The 15,869-nt window shown below is 49.3% G+C and overlaps 2 protein-coding genes across 2 annotated transcripts in view; both read left to right on the forward strand.

Moving 5' to 3' along the window:
* Positions 1–8,674, forward strand: part of LOC103811387 (complement component receptor 1-like protein) — a 10,421-nt gene extending 1,747 nt beyond the window's left edge. The window contains exons 2-13 of the mRNA XM_009084358.1: positions 1,256–1,447; positions 2,026–2,125; positions 2,652–2,737; positions 3,122–3,334; positions 3,838–4,017; positions 5,068–5,256; positions 5,709–5,938; positions 6,612–6,858; positions 7,387–7,575; positions 7,910–8,089; positions 8,232–8,386; positions 8,519–8,674. Coding sequence (XP_009082606.1) covers positions 1,256–1,447; positions 2,026–2,125; positions 2,652–2,737; positions 3,122–3,334; positions 3,838–4,017; positions 5,068–5,256; positions 5,709–5,938; positions 6,612–6,858; positions 7,387–7,575; positions 7,910–8,089; positions 8,232–8,386; positions 8,519–8,674 — 2,117 coding nt within the window. The remainder of the gene's footprint in view (positions 1–1,255; positions 1,448–2,025; positions 2,126–2,651; positions 2,738–3,121; positions 3,335–3,837; positions 4,018–5,067; positions 5,257–5,708; positions 5,939–6,611; positions 6,859–7,386; positions 7,576–7,909; positions 8,090–8,231; positions 8,387–8,518) is intronic.
* Positions 8,675–10,729: 2,055 nt separating this feature from the next.
* Positions 10,730–14,666, forward strand: LOC103811388 (complement receptor type 2-like). Its single transcript, XM_009084359.1, has 6 exons — positions 10,730–10,810; positions 12,241–12,343; positions 12,884–13,072; positions 13,326–13,505; positions 13,984–14,183; positions 14,505–14,666. Exons 1-6 carry the CDS (start codon positions 10,730–10,732, stop codon positions 14,664–14,666), a joined length of 915 nt encoding a protein of 304 aa, XP_009082607.1.
* The last annotated feature ends 1,203 nt before the right edge of the window (positions 14,667–15,869 follow it).

The raw sequence follows: 15,869 nt of genomic DNA on the forward strand, positions 1-15,869 counted from the left end.
GATCCTGGGTAGCACAGAGAAGAATATTACTGATCTCCAGGGGTGCCAGGTTAGTGCAAACTGCCCTTAAATTCCATTTTGTGAAGCAGTTTGGTCTCTTGGATGACTGGAGGGCTTTAAAGCTTCACTGAGTTAATGTTTGTACAAACCTGGTGTAACATTTTTGGTTAGATCCATCTCTCTGAGAGTGATTCATTGTTAGGGGACTGTACTGGTGGCTCCAGAAGGATTTCATCTCACTAGGAATTTGCTTCCAAGAGAATTAGCACTAAAAAGAAGTGTTCTACCCATAGGTTAAGTTTGAGGGAACTTTTTCCAGAGGGCACAGAGAGACTCATGGCCCTGCAGGTATTAATTAGATTAGTTGGCTGGGAAAAAAACCTCTGTTGGCAATGTAGTGTTTTTTAATCAAACCTGAGAGGCTATGAAGTATTTATTCTATGCTTTGAGTGAAGATGTTGGTCTGTCTGGATATTTTTTTTTCCTTCCAGAAAAGGAATTTAGCTCCTACTCCTTCTGCTCCTCAGCCACGACTGTAGGATCTGCTTAGGGATGGAGAAAGAAGATCTGTTCATATGAGCTGTGCTTACCTAATGTCAATACCACTCTGCTATTTTTACAGACATTTGGCCCAGGAGAAGAATGTGGTAGCATCTGTGGGATCTCCAGACAGGAATGAAGATGTCAGCTCTGGAGCCAGGGAGGCAGAGGGATCGTGCCACTGTCCTGGGGTTATTCCTCACTGCCTCTCTCATTGTGACTGCCCAGAGTAAGTGAACAAATCCATCAGGATAAACTGAGATCCCTTGAAGGAAAACCTTCTCCTGGGGTTCACAAAACTTGGATCCTTTTCCTCATTGCCTTTTGAGAACATTTTAACCCTTTCCAATCAGAATCCTTCTTGCTTGGCCTATTTTTTGGTTTTTTCCTTTCTGTGGAAAACAGAGACAAAATTATTCTAGCTGTAAAAACTGCAATAATTTCTACTAAGTGGGGAGAGGAAATGCTTAATCTGGACTTTGTCACTCTGAAACTGCTGGTGAGGTGTGAGGAGCAGGACCTGGAGCAGTGATGCTCATCCCAGTCCCTGCCAGCCACAGCCATCCCTAGTCACAGGCTGCACTTCTCTTTCCTTCTGCTTTTGAGGAGTCTTGAGGCCTCTGAAGTGTCTTCCCCTGAATGTTCAGAGTGAATCAGGCCTGAATTCCCCCTCTTTTCCCTCCCAGCAACTTTCTGATGGTGTTTCTGTTGGCAGGTTCCTGTGGTGTCCCACCACGACTTGTCTCTGCAGAGCTGAAGGAGCAGTTCAGGAGCACTGTCAGCTTTGCCCACCAGGACAAGGTGGAATACATCTGTCGTCCAGGTTATATAAAAACTGTCAGTGGTGAAAACACCTTGGTTTGTGGGGCAGATGGGACTTGGTATGGACGAAAGGACTTCTGCACACGTGAGTACAGTTTGGGTTGACTTGGTCTTTCTGGTCTAGTGGAAGATGTCCCTGCTCAAGGAAGGGAGTTGAAACTAGTTGTTCTTTAAGTTTCCTTTCAACCCAAACCATTCTGTGGTTCTCTGATTTTGTTTGTTTGATGCTATCAGCTCCTTTTGTCGGAGCAATATCCAAAGTGACCCCATGGGATGGTGGGAGATGAGTGACCTGACTCGAAGCACAGGTTTAATTCTGCTCAGTACCAGCAACGATGGCAGGAGCTGAACTGAGCTCTGGTGCTGTTTCACTGCTGACTCAAAGGATGTTTGTACCTCTTGGTTCAAAACCAGTGCTTGACTTGCAGGAGGAGAATCCCTCAGCTGGGAGGAGATGCTGTTGTGCTCACCAGGGTTACTGCAAACCCCACTCAGGCTGCAGAGGCAGCAGCTCGTAACAGCATTGGGCAGCATGGAATAATTTAGGGTGGGAGGGGAAATCTGGAGGTCTCTGATCTATCCCCCTGCTCGGTATTGAAGGAATCTTTGGCTTTCCTGCCAAGAACCTGGAATAGGAGCTAACTGCAGTGCTGTTGTCCCCAGCCAAGCAATGTCCCCACCCTGGGGAACCAGCCAACGGCAGACTCAGCGTGGCACGAGAGTTTCTGTTTGGTTCATCTGTGAACTTCACCTGTGACACTGGGTAAGCCAGGAGCCCCCAGGACATGGGGCTGCTCCTCCAGCTATTTCTCCAGAGTTTTTCCCCTCTGTGTTAAAGCCTGTGCTGTCAGAATCCTCATCAGTGCAGTTAATTGCAGCCCACGGTTGAAATACCTTTAAGCTTTCCTTTGAGAGCTTGAAGAATGACTGAGTGTCTTCATCTCCTGCTTTGAGGCAGTTCCTCCCAAACTCAAGCTCACTCTCCTGCTTCTTTCTAAACCACTCCCAGTGTTTCAGTGTGTCTTGGAAGAAAAGACATGAATCCTGAACTCAGAGCTGTAGGGATAGTTACAGCCAGCTGATCAAGGAGATGTTTTTCCTTAGAAACAGGTCATTTTTTTTTCATTTAAAAGATGTTTTTCTCAAAAGCCAGTGTTTCCTTGGAAAAATGACACTGATGGCAAATTTCTGATCTGCTGTAGTTAGGACAAGGAAGCCCAAACCACCCTGATGGTGATGGTGGGGGGAATACATCCCAACTGAGTGTGTTGATTGCCTGTCTCACACAGGTACAGACTGTTTGGAAGTTCCCAGATTACATGTGTGCTTAAAGAGGAGGCTGTTACATGGGACAGAGGTGTTCCCAGCTGTGAGCGTAAGTAGAGTTCCTTAATTATCTGTTATCTCTTCCTTAATTACCTGGGATGTGAGTGGGGATGGATAAAGAAGCCTCTGTGTTGCTCTGCTGAGGATTTCAGCAGCTCAGTGCGTGGTGGGGGCTGGAAAGAAGTTTTTTTTCATTATGTTTTCCTTCCTGAATCATCCTGCAGAGAGATTTATTCACTCTCTGGGTGTAAAGCAGCTGCATGTGGCACTGGGATATCCCCAAACCCCTCAGTGCCCAGACACAGCTCCCTTGGGACCTGCCCTTGGTTTCTGACCCTTCTGGCACTTTGTGTTAAAACTTTTTTTTTTTTTCCTTACCAGTTCTTTCTCTCTTCTCCTTTCTTCCCACTACCATTCCCCTCTCCTTCTGCAGCAATACCCTGTGCACCCCCTCCAGGGATAGCCAATGGGGAGCACAGTGGGATGAACCAGGATGTCTATGTGTATGGAGACACTGTCACTTACCACTGCCACACTGTCAGGGGAGGGGAAATACCTCTCTCACTGGTGGGAGATGCCTCTATTTTCTGCACGACCACGGATGGTGTCAATGGTGTGTGGAGCAGTCCAGCCCCACAGTGTAAAGGTGAGTTGTGTGTGCTCACTCAGGGCAGCACAAACCATAGCCCTTCACCACCTCCTGCTCTGCTGAGCTGTCTCCTTCCTTGGAACCCTCTCCTTGGAATCACCTCTGGCAGTTGAAACCCTCTGAGTTTGGTAGCTGCAACAGCAATTAGGGTCTCCCATCACAGTCACCATGTCAACAAGGACGTGGGAATGGGATGTTATTAGCCTTCACAGACTAAACAATGTGCCTTTGCTGCTGCTCTGGGTGACATGTAACACCTGCAAAGAATCCTGAGACCTGCTGTGATACCTGCTGCCTTCCCTGGCTTCTTTTTATGCTTTAAAAGTGCTGTGAAATGGAGAAATAAGTGGAAAAATACCACGTCAGTTTCTGCCTCCCCATGTCCGTTTTCCACCTTGTTGGCAAATGTGTCTTACACGATGAGGATGTTCTCACCCCTCTTTCCTCCCCTCTTGAGCCTAACTGCTGCTTCCCTAAGTGCTGCTGTTTTCCTGGTGCAGTGGTGGTCTGTGAGTATCCAAGAGTGGACCATGGGAAGCTGCTGACTAGGTCCTCTGACTACACCTACGGAGTCACCGTCCTGTTCAGCTGTAACTTTCGCTTCACCATGCAAGGCAGTGAGACCTCCATGTGCAAGGAGGATGGTTCCTGGGACCCTCCCCCACCAACCTGCCAGCGCAGTAAGTGTGATGGAGCCAGCACTGCTCCCCCTGCTCCAGCAGCTTTGCTTCAGGGGGTTGTAAAATCGTTAAAGTTGGAAAACACCTTTGAGGTCATCGCATCCAACCTTTGACTGAATCTCACCATGGTCACTAATGTTTCCACTTGTCTAGGAAAGCATTAAGTTATGAGTGATGGGTTCAGGATTGAACTTTCTAGAATTATTTTTTGGCTGATCTGTCTAGCACTAAGGTGATTTTAGGAATTTAGGGCTTGGGGCTGTAGAGATTAAAGCCTTGTCCCACTGAGAGCAGTTCTCACTAGAATTCAAAGGGACTAAATTAACCTGTCTATATTTAGTATTTTTATAGTTCATTGGTAGAGCCTTAAAGTGATTCTTCCCCTGGACTCGGTGCTGGTGAGGCCACACCATGAATCCTGTGCTCAGTTCTGGGTCACTCAGCTCAGGAGGGACATTGAGGGGCTGGAGCAGGTCCAGAGAAGAGCAACGAGGCTGGTGAAGGGACTGGAGCACAAGTGCCATGAGGAGAGGCTGAGGGAGCTGGGGGTGTTCAGCCTGGAGAAGAGGAGGCTCAGGGGAGACCTTCTCACCCTCTGCAACTCCCTGACAGGAGGTTGGAGTCAGGTGGGGGTTGGTCTCTTCTCCCAGGCAACCAGCAGCAGGACAAGAGGGAATGGTTTGGGTTGGAAGGGACACCTTAAAGTCCATCTTGTTCCAACCCCCTGCCATGGGCAGGGGCACCTTTCACCAGCCCAGATTGCTCCAAGCCCCATCCAACCTGGCCTGGAACACTCCCAGGGATGGAGCAGCCACAGCTTCTCTGTGCCAGTGCCTCAGCACCCTCACAATATGCCCTTGTGACAAGTCTCTCTCCAGGGAGAAAATCCAACCTATGTCTTCATTAGTTTCCCTTACCATTCCTGGACCTGGATAATTAAGTGCATCTCAGAATGTTCAATGTGAGCCCACAATTTGGACCCAAATTCTCCCTCTTGTACCTCACGGATTTCCCACTGGCAGTGTCCCTAAACTGGTGTCTCACCCCCAGGTAGCTGTGATGACCCTCCACATGTGGCTAATGCTGATACACCCAACCTTGCTGACAATCTGTTCCCTGTGGACACTGTGGTCACCTACCAGTGCAGGAATGGCTACCAGTTCAGCATGGGAGAAACCATGAGGAGAATCAAGTGTCTGCCCAGTTTTACATGGAGTGAAATTCCACCAGCATGTGAAAGTAAGTGTGTCCTGTGGTACACTGACCTGTGATCTGGGCAAATGACTGCAGAGTGAAGGAGCTGCACATGGTCTGCTGTGGTGCAGAGAGTGGAGTGGGGGATGCTCCAGGGCCCCAGCTTGGCACCACACTGGTCTTTGCTGTGACTCTTGAATTCCTTTGATTTGTTTCCCAGCTGCAGAGTTTTCTTGGCTTTATTTATCAGCTCTACTTTCTTGAACCTCTGGAAAAAGCCATTGTGGTGTTGAGGTCCCTTTGCTTCATCCGAAAGGAGGTTGCATTGCAAACTTTCCACCTCCCAGGAGAGCCCATGGGATGGTTTTGGGGACAGATTTCCCATCCTGATGTGCCTTTGTCCTTCGAAACCTTCATCCTTCTGTTCACAACCAATCTCCTGTCACCCAGTTGGCTTTGCCATGGTTTCCCACCTGCTGATGTTTGGCATTTCTCAGGAGTTCATTGCTCCAGTCCACACATCCCAAACACAAAGCCCTCAAGCAGAAAAGCAATGGAATACAAGTATGGAGACACCCTGGAAGTTACGTGCGACGACGGATTTGTCTTCAAGGGTCGTGGCAGTAGCATCACCCTTTGGTGTAGAAGTGATGGTACATGGGATCCAGCAGCACCAGAGTGCATTGCAGGTGGGCCAGAGCTGATGGAGCTCATTGACTTGGCAGCTGTTTGTTTGACTGCAAATATTTGGGTCGCTCTGTGCAGTGTAGTTATCTGCTGACGTTCCCAGAAAGATCTACATGTGGCCTCAGGTGATGATAATAGAAGCCAAGGAGAATTTTTGCTCCACTGCTGTGTCCCCAGATCTAGTTCTCCTGTGTGAACTTGGCAGCAAAAGATCCAGATGGATGGGTCATTGCCTGGGGATTGCCTAGGAAGAATTGTTGGGTTTTGGCAGAGCTGAGCTAGTGTCTGGGGATGTGGGATGCAAAGGGTTGTGTGTGAGAAGCTTCTAGAGGCTTAGGAGGTTCCTAAGAAGCCTGAGAGACATTGACCCAGTGGGAAGGGGATGTGGTTTGTGCTTTGGGCTGGTTTGCTGACATGAAGCTTGGGAGCAGAGGATGTTCTCACTGGATTTCCCCTCTCAGAAGAAAATATAACAGCATGAATAACTCATGCTGCACCATAGCAATGTCCATGAGCTGCTGGAAGCAGCCTGAGCCCAAAAGCTCAGGAAAATCTTGCCAGGAGGGAAGAGCCTGCTCCACCTCAGAGGGCAGCCAACATTAGTGTGTGCATGATTCATTGTCCTGGCCCTTTAGAGTTACAGGGAATGAGACCTGAGAGTTGATTTTTGTTTCCCCAGGGTTCAGATTGCTTGGTAAGTGTCTTCTCCATAGAAAGCATCATCCCTGGAGTTCTTTGTGGAAATACATGACATCCTTTGTTTTCTGTTGTTTTCAGAACCTCATTGCCCAAAGCCAAATATTCCTCATGGAATAGAGATAAAAAAAAGCAAAAATGACTACACAGCTGGGACCCAGGTGGACTTGGATTGTGATGAGGGTTATGTCCTCAGGGGCTCAAGGTCCATCACGTGCCTGGCTGATAACACCTGGGATCATGTGCTACCCTTCTGTGACAGAGGTACGTGTGATGCAAAGATGAGAAGAAATCTTGTGCATTGCTATTGAGAAACAGCCATCAGTAGGTGATCTGCCTTCAGCATCTGCTCCTGGGGAATGGGGCAACGAGCATCAGCTCATGGGCTGAGCCAGGTGTCCTCTCCCTTGAGATGGAATCATAGAATCATTCAGGTTGGAAAAGATCTCCCAGGATCAAGTCCAGTCTTCAACTGAATTCCACCATGCCCACTAAACCATGAGCCCAATTATCACATCCACATGTGTTTGGAACACTTCCAGGGATGCTGAGTCCACCACTGGAAATATCCCAGTATTTCCTAATGTAGATGTGACCCAGGTGGGAGCTGAGCAAGAAGTGAGAGCCTTGAGCTCGTGGAAGAGGCAAACAGCCAGGCCACAGCTCCTTCTGAATTTGCCTCACAACAAACACAAAGTGAACTTTGTACTGTTTTCCCAGGAGCAATTCTGATTCTCACCTGAAGATCATAGCCATATGTTTCTTTTCTCATCACTTCCCTTTATCCCACAGCCTGTGGCCCTGCTCCAGGAATCTCCAACGGGCAGCACTCTGGCTTGGGTGTGAAGAATTTCCCCTATGGTGCAAATGTGACATACACCTGTCTGGAGGGTCTGTCCCTCATTGGGAACAAATCCATTTACTGCACCTCGGAAGATGGGGAGAACCTGACGTGGAGTGGACCTGCCCCAGAGTGCAAAGGTGAGTGGTTTCTCCTGTACAGGATCAGGCTGAAGCCAGGACCTGGCTGACCCCCAGCTCCCCAACCTGCCCTGGTGCAGGGGCAATGAACCCAGAGTGGATGGACCTGTGCAGCTCCTGCACAAATGCCTCAACACCAGGAGCTGTTCACGAACACCTCAGGGTCTCCTCGAGGGCTGCTGTAGGCAGCTGAGGGTCCATTATTGCACTTGAGTACAAAACTGATGCAGACAACATCAGGAGTGGCTTTGCCCTGCCTGAGCTGGTCCCCTGCTGGCCCTGGGGAAGGGCAGCAGCCAGAGCCCCTGATCCCACCTCTCTTCTCTCCCTGCAGTGGTTTGGTGCCCCAAGCCCACAGTGCAGAAGGGAAGGATGACTCCAGAGAGGTTCACCTTTCCTTATGGAGTGGTCATGGAGTTCTCCTGTGATGAAGGCTTCAAGCTGCATGGCAGTGCCAGGAGCCAGTGCCTGGCTGATGGCACCTGGCACCCCCCTGTGCCTACCTGCCAGCCAGGTGGGTACCAGAGTGGGCAGATACCCTGCACAGCCCGGGGTGCTGCTCTGTTGTATTACCAACATCGGATTGGAATTTGCAGAGTGTTTTCTCTTCTATCTCCTCCCATTACATTCTTTTCTGATGTGCATTTTCCTTTCAGTTTGTTGTTCCAGACCTTCCTGGGTGGTGGACATAAATGCCTATAAGGAAGGGTATGGGGTGAATGACAAGGCAACCTTCAGATGTGTCTCGAACTCAAAACGTATAGTAACCACCTGCTCAGCTAATGGCACCTGGATACCACCACTCACCTGTGTAAGTACCACCTGCCCAGGTTTTCCTGCCCCATTGCTAGCCTGGAATTGCTTTGGTCCAACCTCATGAAGGTTGTTGCTTAGTCACCCCATGGTGGAGCCTCACGCTGTCTTTGTTTTGGTTCTTTTCAAGGAAAAGAAAGAAGCATGTGAGACAATCCTTAGATATAAAGCAGTTTTTGAGTGTGGAATTCCTCTGACAGAACTGAAAACACTGCTGGAAGTCCAGAAACTCTACCTGGAGATCCAGAAACTTGAAAAGGAGCTAAGAGGCATTGGACGTGGCTGACTGGTGTCACTGGGATTGCAAGAACCATCCTCTGTGTGCTGAAAAATGATGCTGACTAAGGATCTTTTATGGCTTTGTAATTTGTGCTAGTACTTATGTAGCCAGAACAAAATTTAGCAATCAGCCACAGAACAGATTTGGTCACATGAGGAGCCAAAGTGACTTTTGCCTTATTCTGTTAGAGCTCACCAAGTTTTCTTCCCAAGCAGAACGGATGAATCCAAGGCCATGGCAGTGCCACATCTTTGTGTATGCACCAAGAGCAAATAAAAGTGTAAAGAAAGAAATGGGTGATTTTTCTGGGCCATGCAGTGAAGGGGAAGTGCTGTGATAGCCACATGGCTTGTGATGGGACCAGGACTCCATCTCCACGAGATTATGATATAGCTGCAATTGTAGTGACAATTCTGGGCTTTAATAATGCTGCCCTATCTCTAGTAAAGGAAAAAATATATATTATTACTATATATAATGTATGAAGTGTAATAATATTGCTTGATTAGGCATGGAGGATGCTGTTCCCTGAGCACAGGGGGATGGGGAGTGTTTGCACAGCAGCCTGTCCCCCCCTCCACCAGTGGTAAAGGTTCTTCAGAGGTGAGGCCAGGATGCTGCAGAGTGCTTCCAGCTGGAAAAATACCTTTATTCCTTCTATCCCCACGTGGGAAGAAGGCAGAGCAGCCTCTCCTCCAGGTACATCCTTGCTGGAGAGCGTGGGGTGTGCAGCCCTGGCCTGGGGCAGGTCAGAAGGGCTGCAGGGAGGTGGTGTCACTGTGGCCTGTCCACAACTTCCTACAGATGTTTCCCCTTCCCCAGAAGGCTCTCAGCAAGGAGAGAGAGGCTCCTCCTTCCCAGCAGCTCCACACACCATGCCTGTGCTCCTCCACTGGCCAGGGCAGCTCCTGGCACTGCTGCTGCTTGTGCTGCAGCTGCCTGGGAGTCTTGGTGAGTGTCTCTCCTCTCCTTGTTGGCTTTGCTTCTGGGGCTCAGCTTCACTTGTGAGGGTTTGGGAGAGATCATCTAGCACTTTCCAGTGCCTAAAGGGGCTACAAGAAGCTTGGAGAGGGACAGGACAAGGGGGAATGGCCTTAAGCTGAAGGAGGGCAGGTTTAGATTGGGTATTAGGAAGAGATTCTTCCCTGTGAGGGTGCTGAGGTTGCCCAGAGAAGCTGTGGCTGTTCCATCCCTGGGAATGCTCAAGGCTAGATTGGATGGGACTGCAGCAACCTGGGCTGGTGGAAGGTGTCCCTGTCCATGGCAGGGGTGGAATAGATGATCTTTAAGGTCCTTCCAACCCCAACCCGTGTGTGATTCTGTGATTGTTTCTACACTACCAAGGTTGACATTTCACCCCTGGGGCAGCCTAGAGATGTGGTGGAAAGCATTGCCAGGAGACCTGCTGGCTGACCTCAGAACAGAACTGGGAGACTGCTGAGTCATAAATGTCTTTAGGAAGGGGAATAACTTGCAGTTTCTGTCTAGAAATTGATGATTCTTTTAAAAAATAGGCTTTTTGAGAAACTTCTGCAGTGTTCACAGCCTGTCCCAGCACTTCCCTGCAGAGGAAGTGTACACTGCTTTGTTTAATATCTGGGGTTTTTTAACTTCATGATGCTTCTCAGCCCATTTTCCAAATCCAAACATTTCAAACAAGGTGCCAATAGTGAAACTGGAGCCTGGAGGAGACACATCCAAGCACAGAGATGCTTTCCATGGACATGGCACACAGGCAGCATTGCCAGCACTGCCCTGGATAGTGCAGATGTGGGATGCTGCTGGACCTGGCAGTGACCCAGGGTGTTTTTAGCAGAGATTCATTGTCCTACTGACCTGCCAGCACTGCCAGGCATGAGGAAATCCAGTTAGTCACTGCACTCTGTAAGAACAACCCTGAAAACTCTTTTTTTTTTTTTTTTTTTTTTTAAATTGTTTTTAAGTTTAGTCTGATCCACAGAGCTTCAATGTCCAGCCTTTCACATAGCAAATGGTCGGCTGATATCTGCACAGAACTTCAGCTCTGGCAGCTTAGCCACGCTCGAGTGTGATGCTGGGTACATGCCCCTGGGTGCTACCACCACGGTGAGGTGCATGAGCAATGGCAGGTGGTACCCCCACGGGCACCTGCCTGCATCCCAGGTAAGCACAGCTCTCTCTTCTCCTTGCCCTGTCTCCCAGGTGTGTTTGCCTGCTTGTATTTCACTAAAACCAGGTGCAGTGGCCTGAAGTTGTGTCAGGGGAGGGTTAGGTTGGGTATCAGGTGAAGACTCTTCTCCCAGAGGGTGTTTGGGCACTGGGACAGGGTTAGGTTGGATATCAGGACAAGGTTCTTCCCCCAGAGGTGTTTGGGCACTGGAACAGCTCCCCAGGGCAGTGCTCAGAGCCTGGCAGAACTCCAGGAGTGTTTGGCCAACACTCTGAGCACATGATGGGATTGTTGGGGTGTCCTGTGCAGGGACAGCAGTTGAACTTGGTGATTCTGTGGGTCCTCTCCCACTCTGAAGAGTCTGATTCAGTGTTTGTGGGAGGGGGACAGTGGGACACAACACTGTGAGCTGCACTGTCTGGTGTGGGTGTCAGGACACCCTGTGCTCTTCCATTGCCCTGGGTAGTGTGGCAGGGCTGTCCCTTCCTGCAGGGCACCCCAGTGAGATACAACACTGCATGAGACTAAAGATTCTGACTACATTCCCAGCCTTTGATGAATTTCCCCCATTATTTTCCCCTTTCTGTTCACCCCACAGCCACGCTCAGGGTCACTGCCATCCCTTGCTGCTTTCTGGGGTTTCTACCCTTGCCTGTTCCCCCAACACAGGGCTCAGCTTCATCCCTGGGGTTGCTCTGAGGGTCTCTGTTGTCCCCTGCTCTGGCTCCAGGTCGCTGTTCCCACCCTCCTGCTGTCGACTACGCTGACCTAACCTATCGGCACGAGTTTCTAGTTGGGACTACCTTGACCTATTCCTGCAGACATGGGTTCACTTTGATCCCTGGAGTATCACCAACAACCACTTGCCTTAGAAATTTCACGTGGTCTGCAGTCCCAAAGCTTTGCCAACGTAAGTCCAACATTTCCTTTGCTTTGCCAGCAATGCATCCCTTTGTTAGCATCATTTTCAAAACACTTGTGCCATCAGTGCTTTACTGAGCAGCTTTGGCTCTCACTGGTAATAATTTTGCTGTTCAAAGGGTGACGTGGCTGGAAAGGAAGAGCTGCAAGTCCCACTGGTTGTTTAGCTGTTCAAACAGTGATATAGTGACGCAGCTAGTGATATGCCATTCCCTCAGCACAGTTTAGAGCTAATCACAGGGCTCAGATTGTTCTGCCTTCCAAGAGAAATGGTTCTTATCCTATAATTCCCATCCCTGAGCATGACAGGTCTGGGCAGAAGTGTTTGTCAGCATTAAAAGGCCACCTGGCAGATTTGGTAGGTCAGCAAACCACCACTGTGGTTGTGTGAATGTCTCTTTTCTGATGCTGGTGTTCCTCAGAGGTGCAGTGTCCCATCCCAGTTATCCCCCATGGGAGAGAGATCAGCCCCAGGAAAAATGGATACACCTTTGGGCTCCAGGTGGAATTTCGCTGTGACCCTGGCTATGTGCTGAAGGGTAGTGAGAGGACCCAGTGCTCAGCTGATGGGACTTGGAGACCTCCTGTGCCATACTGTGACAAGGGTGAGTGTCAACACTGAGCATTGTGGGGCTGGGAATTGCATCCATGGGTAGGAACAGCAGGGAGAAAATCTCATAACCTGAGCATTGCCTTTTGGAGAAAGGGTTAGGAGAAGGGGCACAAATCACAGCATCAACAGGCTTCAATATTTTCATCTCTTATCAAAATGTAATGGATGAAATGTGTTGATTAATGGACTTGCAGCCCCTTGAGGAGTGTTCAAGGGGTTTGTGATACTCACTATAACCTGTCCCTGGTTATGAGCAGGATTATTTCTCATGGAAAAGAGGTGGGGATGAAGGAAGGTTGTCTGGAGGGGAGGGGGATGCATGCTGGAGTACTGGGGCTGTGCTGACAGGTTGGGTTCCTTAGCTGGGTCAGCCTGGGAACACTGGTAGATGCAAAGCTGGCAAGGAGAGAGAACTTTGAGCAGAGCAACATTTAGAATGAACATCAAGAACCAGCTTCTCCTGTTACTTCCCTGCATCCTGTCTCCCTGATGGAATGAGGAAAATATTGCTTTCCCTTTTATTCTCTCATAGTCTGTGGTCCTCCTCCCAAAATTGCCAACGGGCAGCACTCTGGCTTGGGGACTAAGCAGTTCCCCTATGGCACTGAAGTCAAGTACACCTGTCTGGAGGGTCTGTCCCTCATCGGGGCCGAATCCATCTACTGCACCTCTGATGATGGGGAGAACCTGGTGTGGAGTGGACCTGCCCCAGAGTGCAAAGGTGAGTGGAGGCTCCTGTATGGCACCAGGCTGAAGCCAAGCCCTGGGTGCAGTGTCAGGACTCAGCACAGTGAGGTTACAGTGAGCAGAGCTGCTGGGAGATCCTCCACAGCCTCAACAGCTCCAGAGTGAGGATGATCCATGTGGAAACAAGAGGCACTGGTTGTCCTAACTGGTGGCCACCAGGCTGTCAGGAGGAGCAGCTCTGCCTCACCTGGTTCCTCACTGCTCTCATCTCCACTCTCTCCCTGCAGTGGTTCGGTGCCCCAGGCCCACAGTCAGCAGGGGGAAGATAACTCCACAGAAGTTCTCCTTCCCCTATGGGGTGACTGTGAGTTTCTCCTGTGACGAGGGCTTCGTGCTGCACGGTGCTGCTGAGAGCCAGTGTGTGGCTGATGGCACCTGGAACCCTCCCCTGCCCACCTGCCAGCCAGGTGAGTACCAGCTGGGAGACAAACCTGCAGCCCCTCCCAGTGCACAGAGGTTGGGGTGCTGCAGTGTGTAGCTGTGTCTGTCCTCAATTCTCCCTGAGTGCACTCCTCTCTTGGCAGGACAAATCAGCTTCCCAAAGCTGATGTTTACCAGGCAGTAGTTGTGTTTTTCTTGACAGGTCAGGGCTTCACTGTGTTTCTTTCAGTGCATGGTCTTTCTGCCAAATGTCCATCCCCATCACAGGGATGCCTGAATTGAGACATTGACAGAAAGCAGCAAATTCCTAACACCTCTCCTGGGCTGCTCTGACCCTCTTGATGGGCCTGGGGAAGTAACTTTGCTTTAACCTTTGGTTTAACAGCTCCACAGCTTTGAGTTCCTCTGCACTGGCTCAGCCTTCACAAGCTTCACTGCTTTTTTCTGCCCTTAAATCACTGATCCCCTTGCTGATCTGCCTTCTGCTGTGGGTTTTCCTTTCAGCCCTGTGTCCACAACCACAAGGAGCCTATGGAAGGCTGAAAAACCCTTTGGATACTAAAATGTGGTACCAAACTAATGAGACTCTTACTTTTGAGTGCTTTCATGGATACCAGTTTACAGAGAATAGAAACATCTCTTCAGAAGGCTCTTGGACAGCCACATGTTTGCCTGATGGCAACTGGACAGCATTGCCTAAATGTGTGAGTACCATAGAATCCTAGCATGGTTTGGGTTGGAAGGGATGTCAAAGATCACTCAGTTTCACCCCCTGCCATGGGCAGGGACACATCCCACCAGCACAGGTTGCTCCAAGCTCCATCCAACCTAACCTGGTCTACTCCCAGGGATGGAGCAGCCACAGCTGCTTTAACTTTTTGAAAGCTTTTCCCATGAGGAATTCAGCCCATGTTGGGGCTGTGCTGGGACAGGTCAGCCTTGGAGCTGACAGGTGGGTGGCTCTTCTCCTGCTGCAGTGTGATCTTACGTGTTTGTTTCTGGGTTTTGTCTTTGCCTTTGAACAGAAGAAAGAAGTTGATGCTGAAATATGTGAAGAGGTTCATTACATTCAATCGGTCTTTGACTGTGGTGTGCCCATAGCAGAAGTGAAAACTCTGCTGGAAATACAAAAACTGTTCCTGGAGATTAAAAAACTAAAGGCAGAACTAGAAAACCGAAAGCACTGAGTCCTGCAAACCGTCACCTTTCCTTTGGTGAACACAGTTTGTGCCATCACAGGATGTACAACAAAGTGTTTTCATGGTTTAGGTTTGCTTGCCTAGAGCCAGAAATTTAATCACCAATGTGTTGGAAGTTGCTTTTGTTATGTCAGATACCAGAGCAGGGAGGAACTTAAATCTGACAAGCTTGATTTTTCTCTTTCATAAACATGTTGTCTCACAGTTTATATTAAGAAGCATAATAAGCAATTAAATTGAGCTTTTCTGAGTCGCTGTGTTAACTCTGATAAGCTAAGACAAGGGGAGTGGAACTCACACAAGCTGAGATGAGTGTCCAGAGGTTTGCTCTGAAGGTCCTTCTGCTGTCATCTTCCAGCTGTGGTTGGTGCACATGCTGCACCCTCTGCCTGTACCAAACTCAGCCTCTTGCAGCATTAGCAAACTGCTAGAAATAGTGGTGAAATAAGTGTTTGACCATGTGATCTCCTGTTAATTCAGCTCGTGAGTTCTGTTCATCTAGTCAAGGGCAGCTAATAAGAAGTGCAGTTGGAAAGACTTCTAGTACTTTATCCCTGGATTTAAAACAGGCAACAGGTTTTATCCTTGTGTTGGTGTCATCTTCCACATCCCTATTTCTGGTGAGTGAATTCTGAGAATAGACGTAAGCTCAAGTGTAGGTGGCAAAGAGAGTTCTTATTCCTCAATAAATGCTGAGCAGTTTGTGTGGCTCTGTGATGTGGCTCATCCTTCCCTCTGGGATTGCAGTAAAGGTGGGGGTGATCCATGGGATCTTCTCATCTCTCAGGTTGGCTGTAAATCAGGCAGATTTCCAGTGTGATCCAGAGGTTGTTCTGGTGGAAAGCTGAGCCCTACCAGCTGGGTCAGCCCAGGCTGCTGCCCAGGCTCAGTGGGAGAAGGAGAGGCATCTCCTTCCTGCACAGGCAATTTGCAGCAGTGCATCATTGCCAGATGCATGATTTCATCAGTCACTAAAACTGTTTAAAATGTTATTAGAGCCTAAAGCACAACACCCAGGGGAGGAGAGATGGTGTCTCCCATCTCTTCACAGCTGCATTCTGTGCTTTGCCACACTCTGGTGAGGAGATCTTCAGCCAGAGATGCTCTCAGATCTGCTCCACTTCTCCCTGACCACGAGGGGAGCAGAGCTGCACTCTCCTGGTGTGACACTTTGCTCCCCTCCACGCTGAG

The sequence above is a fragment of the Acanthisitta chloris genome, unplaced genomic scaffold (genome assembly GCF_000695815.1).
Source record: "Acanthisitta chloris isolate BGI_N310 unplaced genomic scaffold, ASM69581v1 scaffold8431, whole genome shotgun sequence".
NCBI lineage: Eukaryota > Metazoa > Chordata > Aves > Passeriformes > Acanthisittidae > Acanthisitta > Acanthisitta chloris.

Excerpts from the sequence above, each read along its gene's own strand:
- LOC103811388 (XM_009084359.1), top strand. The coding sequence starts at position 10,730 with ATGCCCCTGGGTGCTACCACCACGGTGAGGTGCATGAGCAATGGCAGG. Across the intron at positions 13,073-13,325 it reads ACCTGCCCCAGAGTGCAAAG|TGGTTCGGTGCCCCAGGCCC; the intron begins GTGAGTGGAGGC and ends CTCTCCCTGCAG. Across the intron at positions 14,184-14,504 it reads GGACAGCATTGCCTAAATGT|AAGAAAGAAGTTGATGCTGA; the intron begins GTGAGTACCATA and ends GCCTTTGAACAG.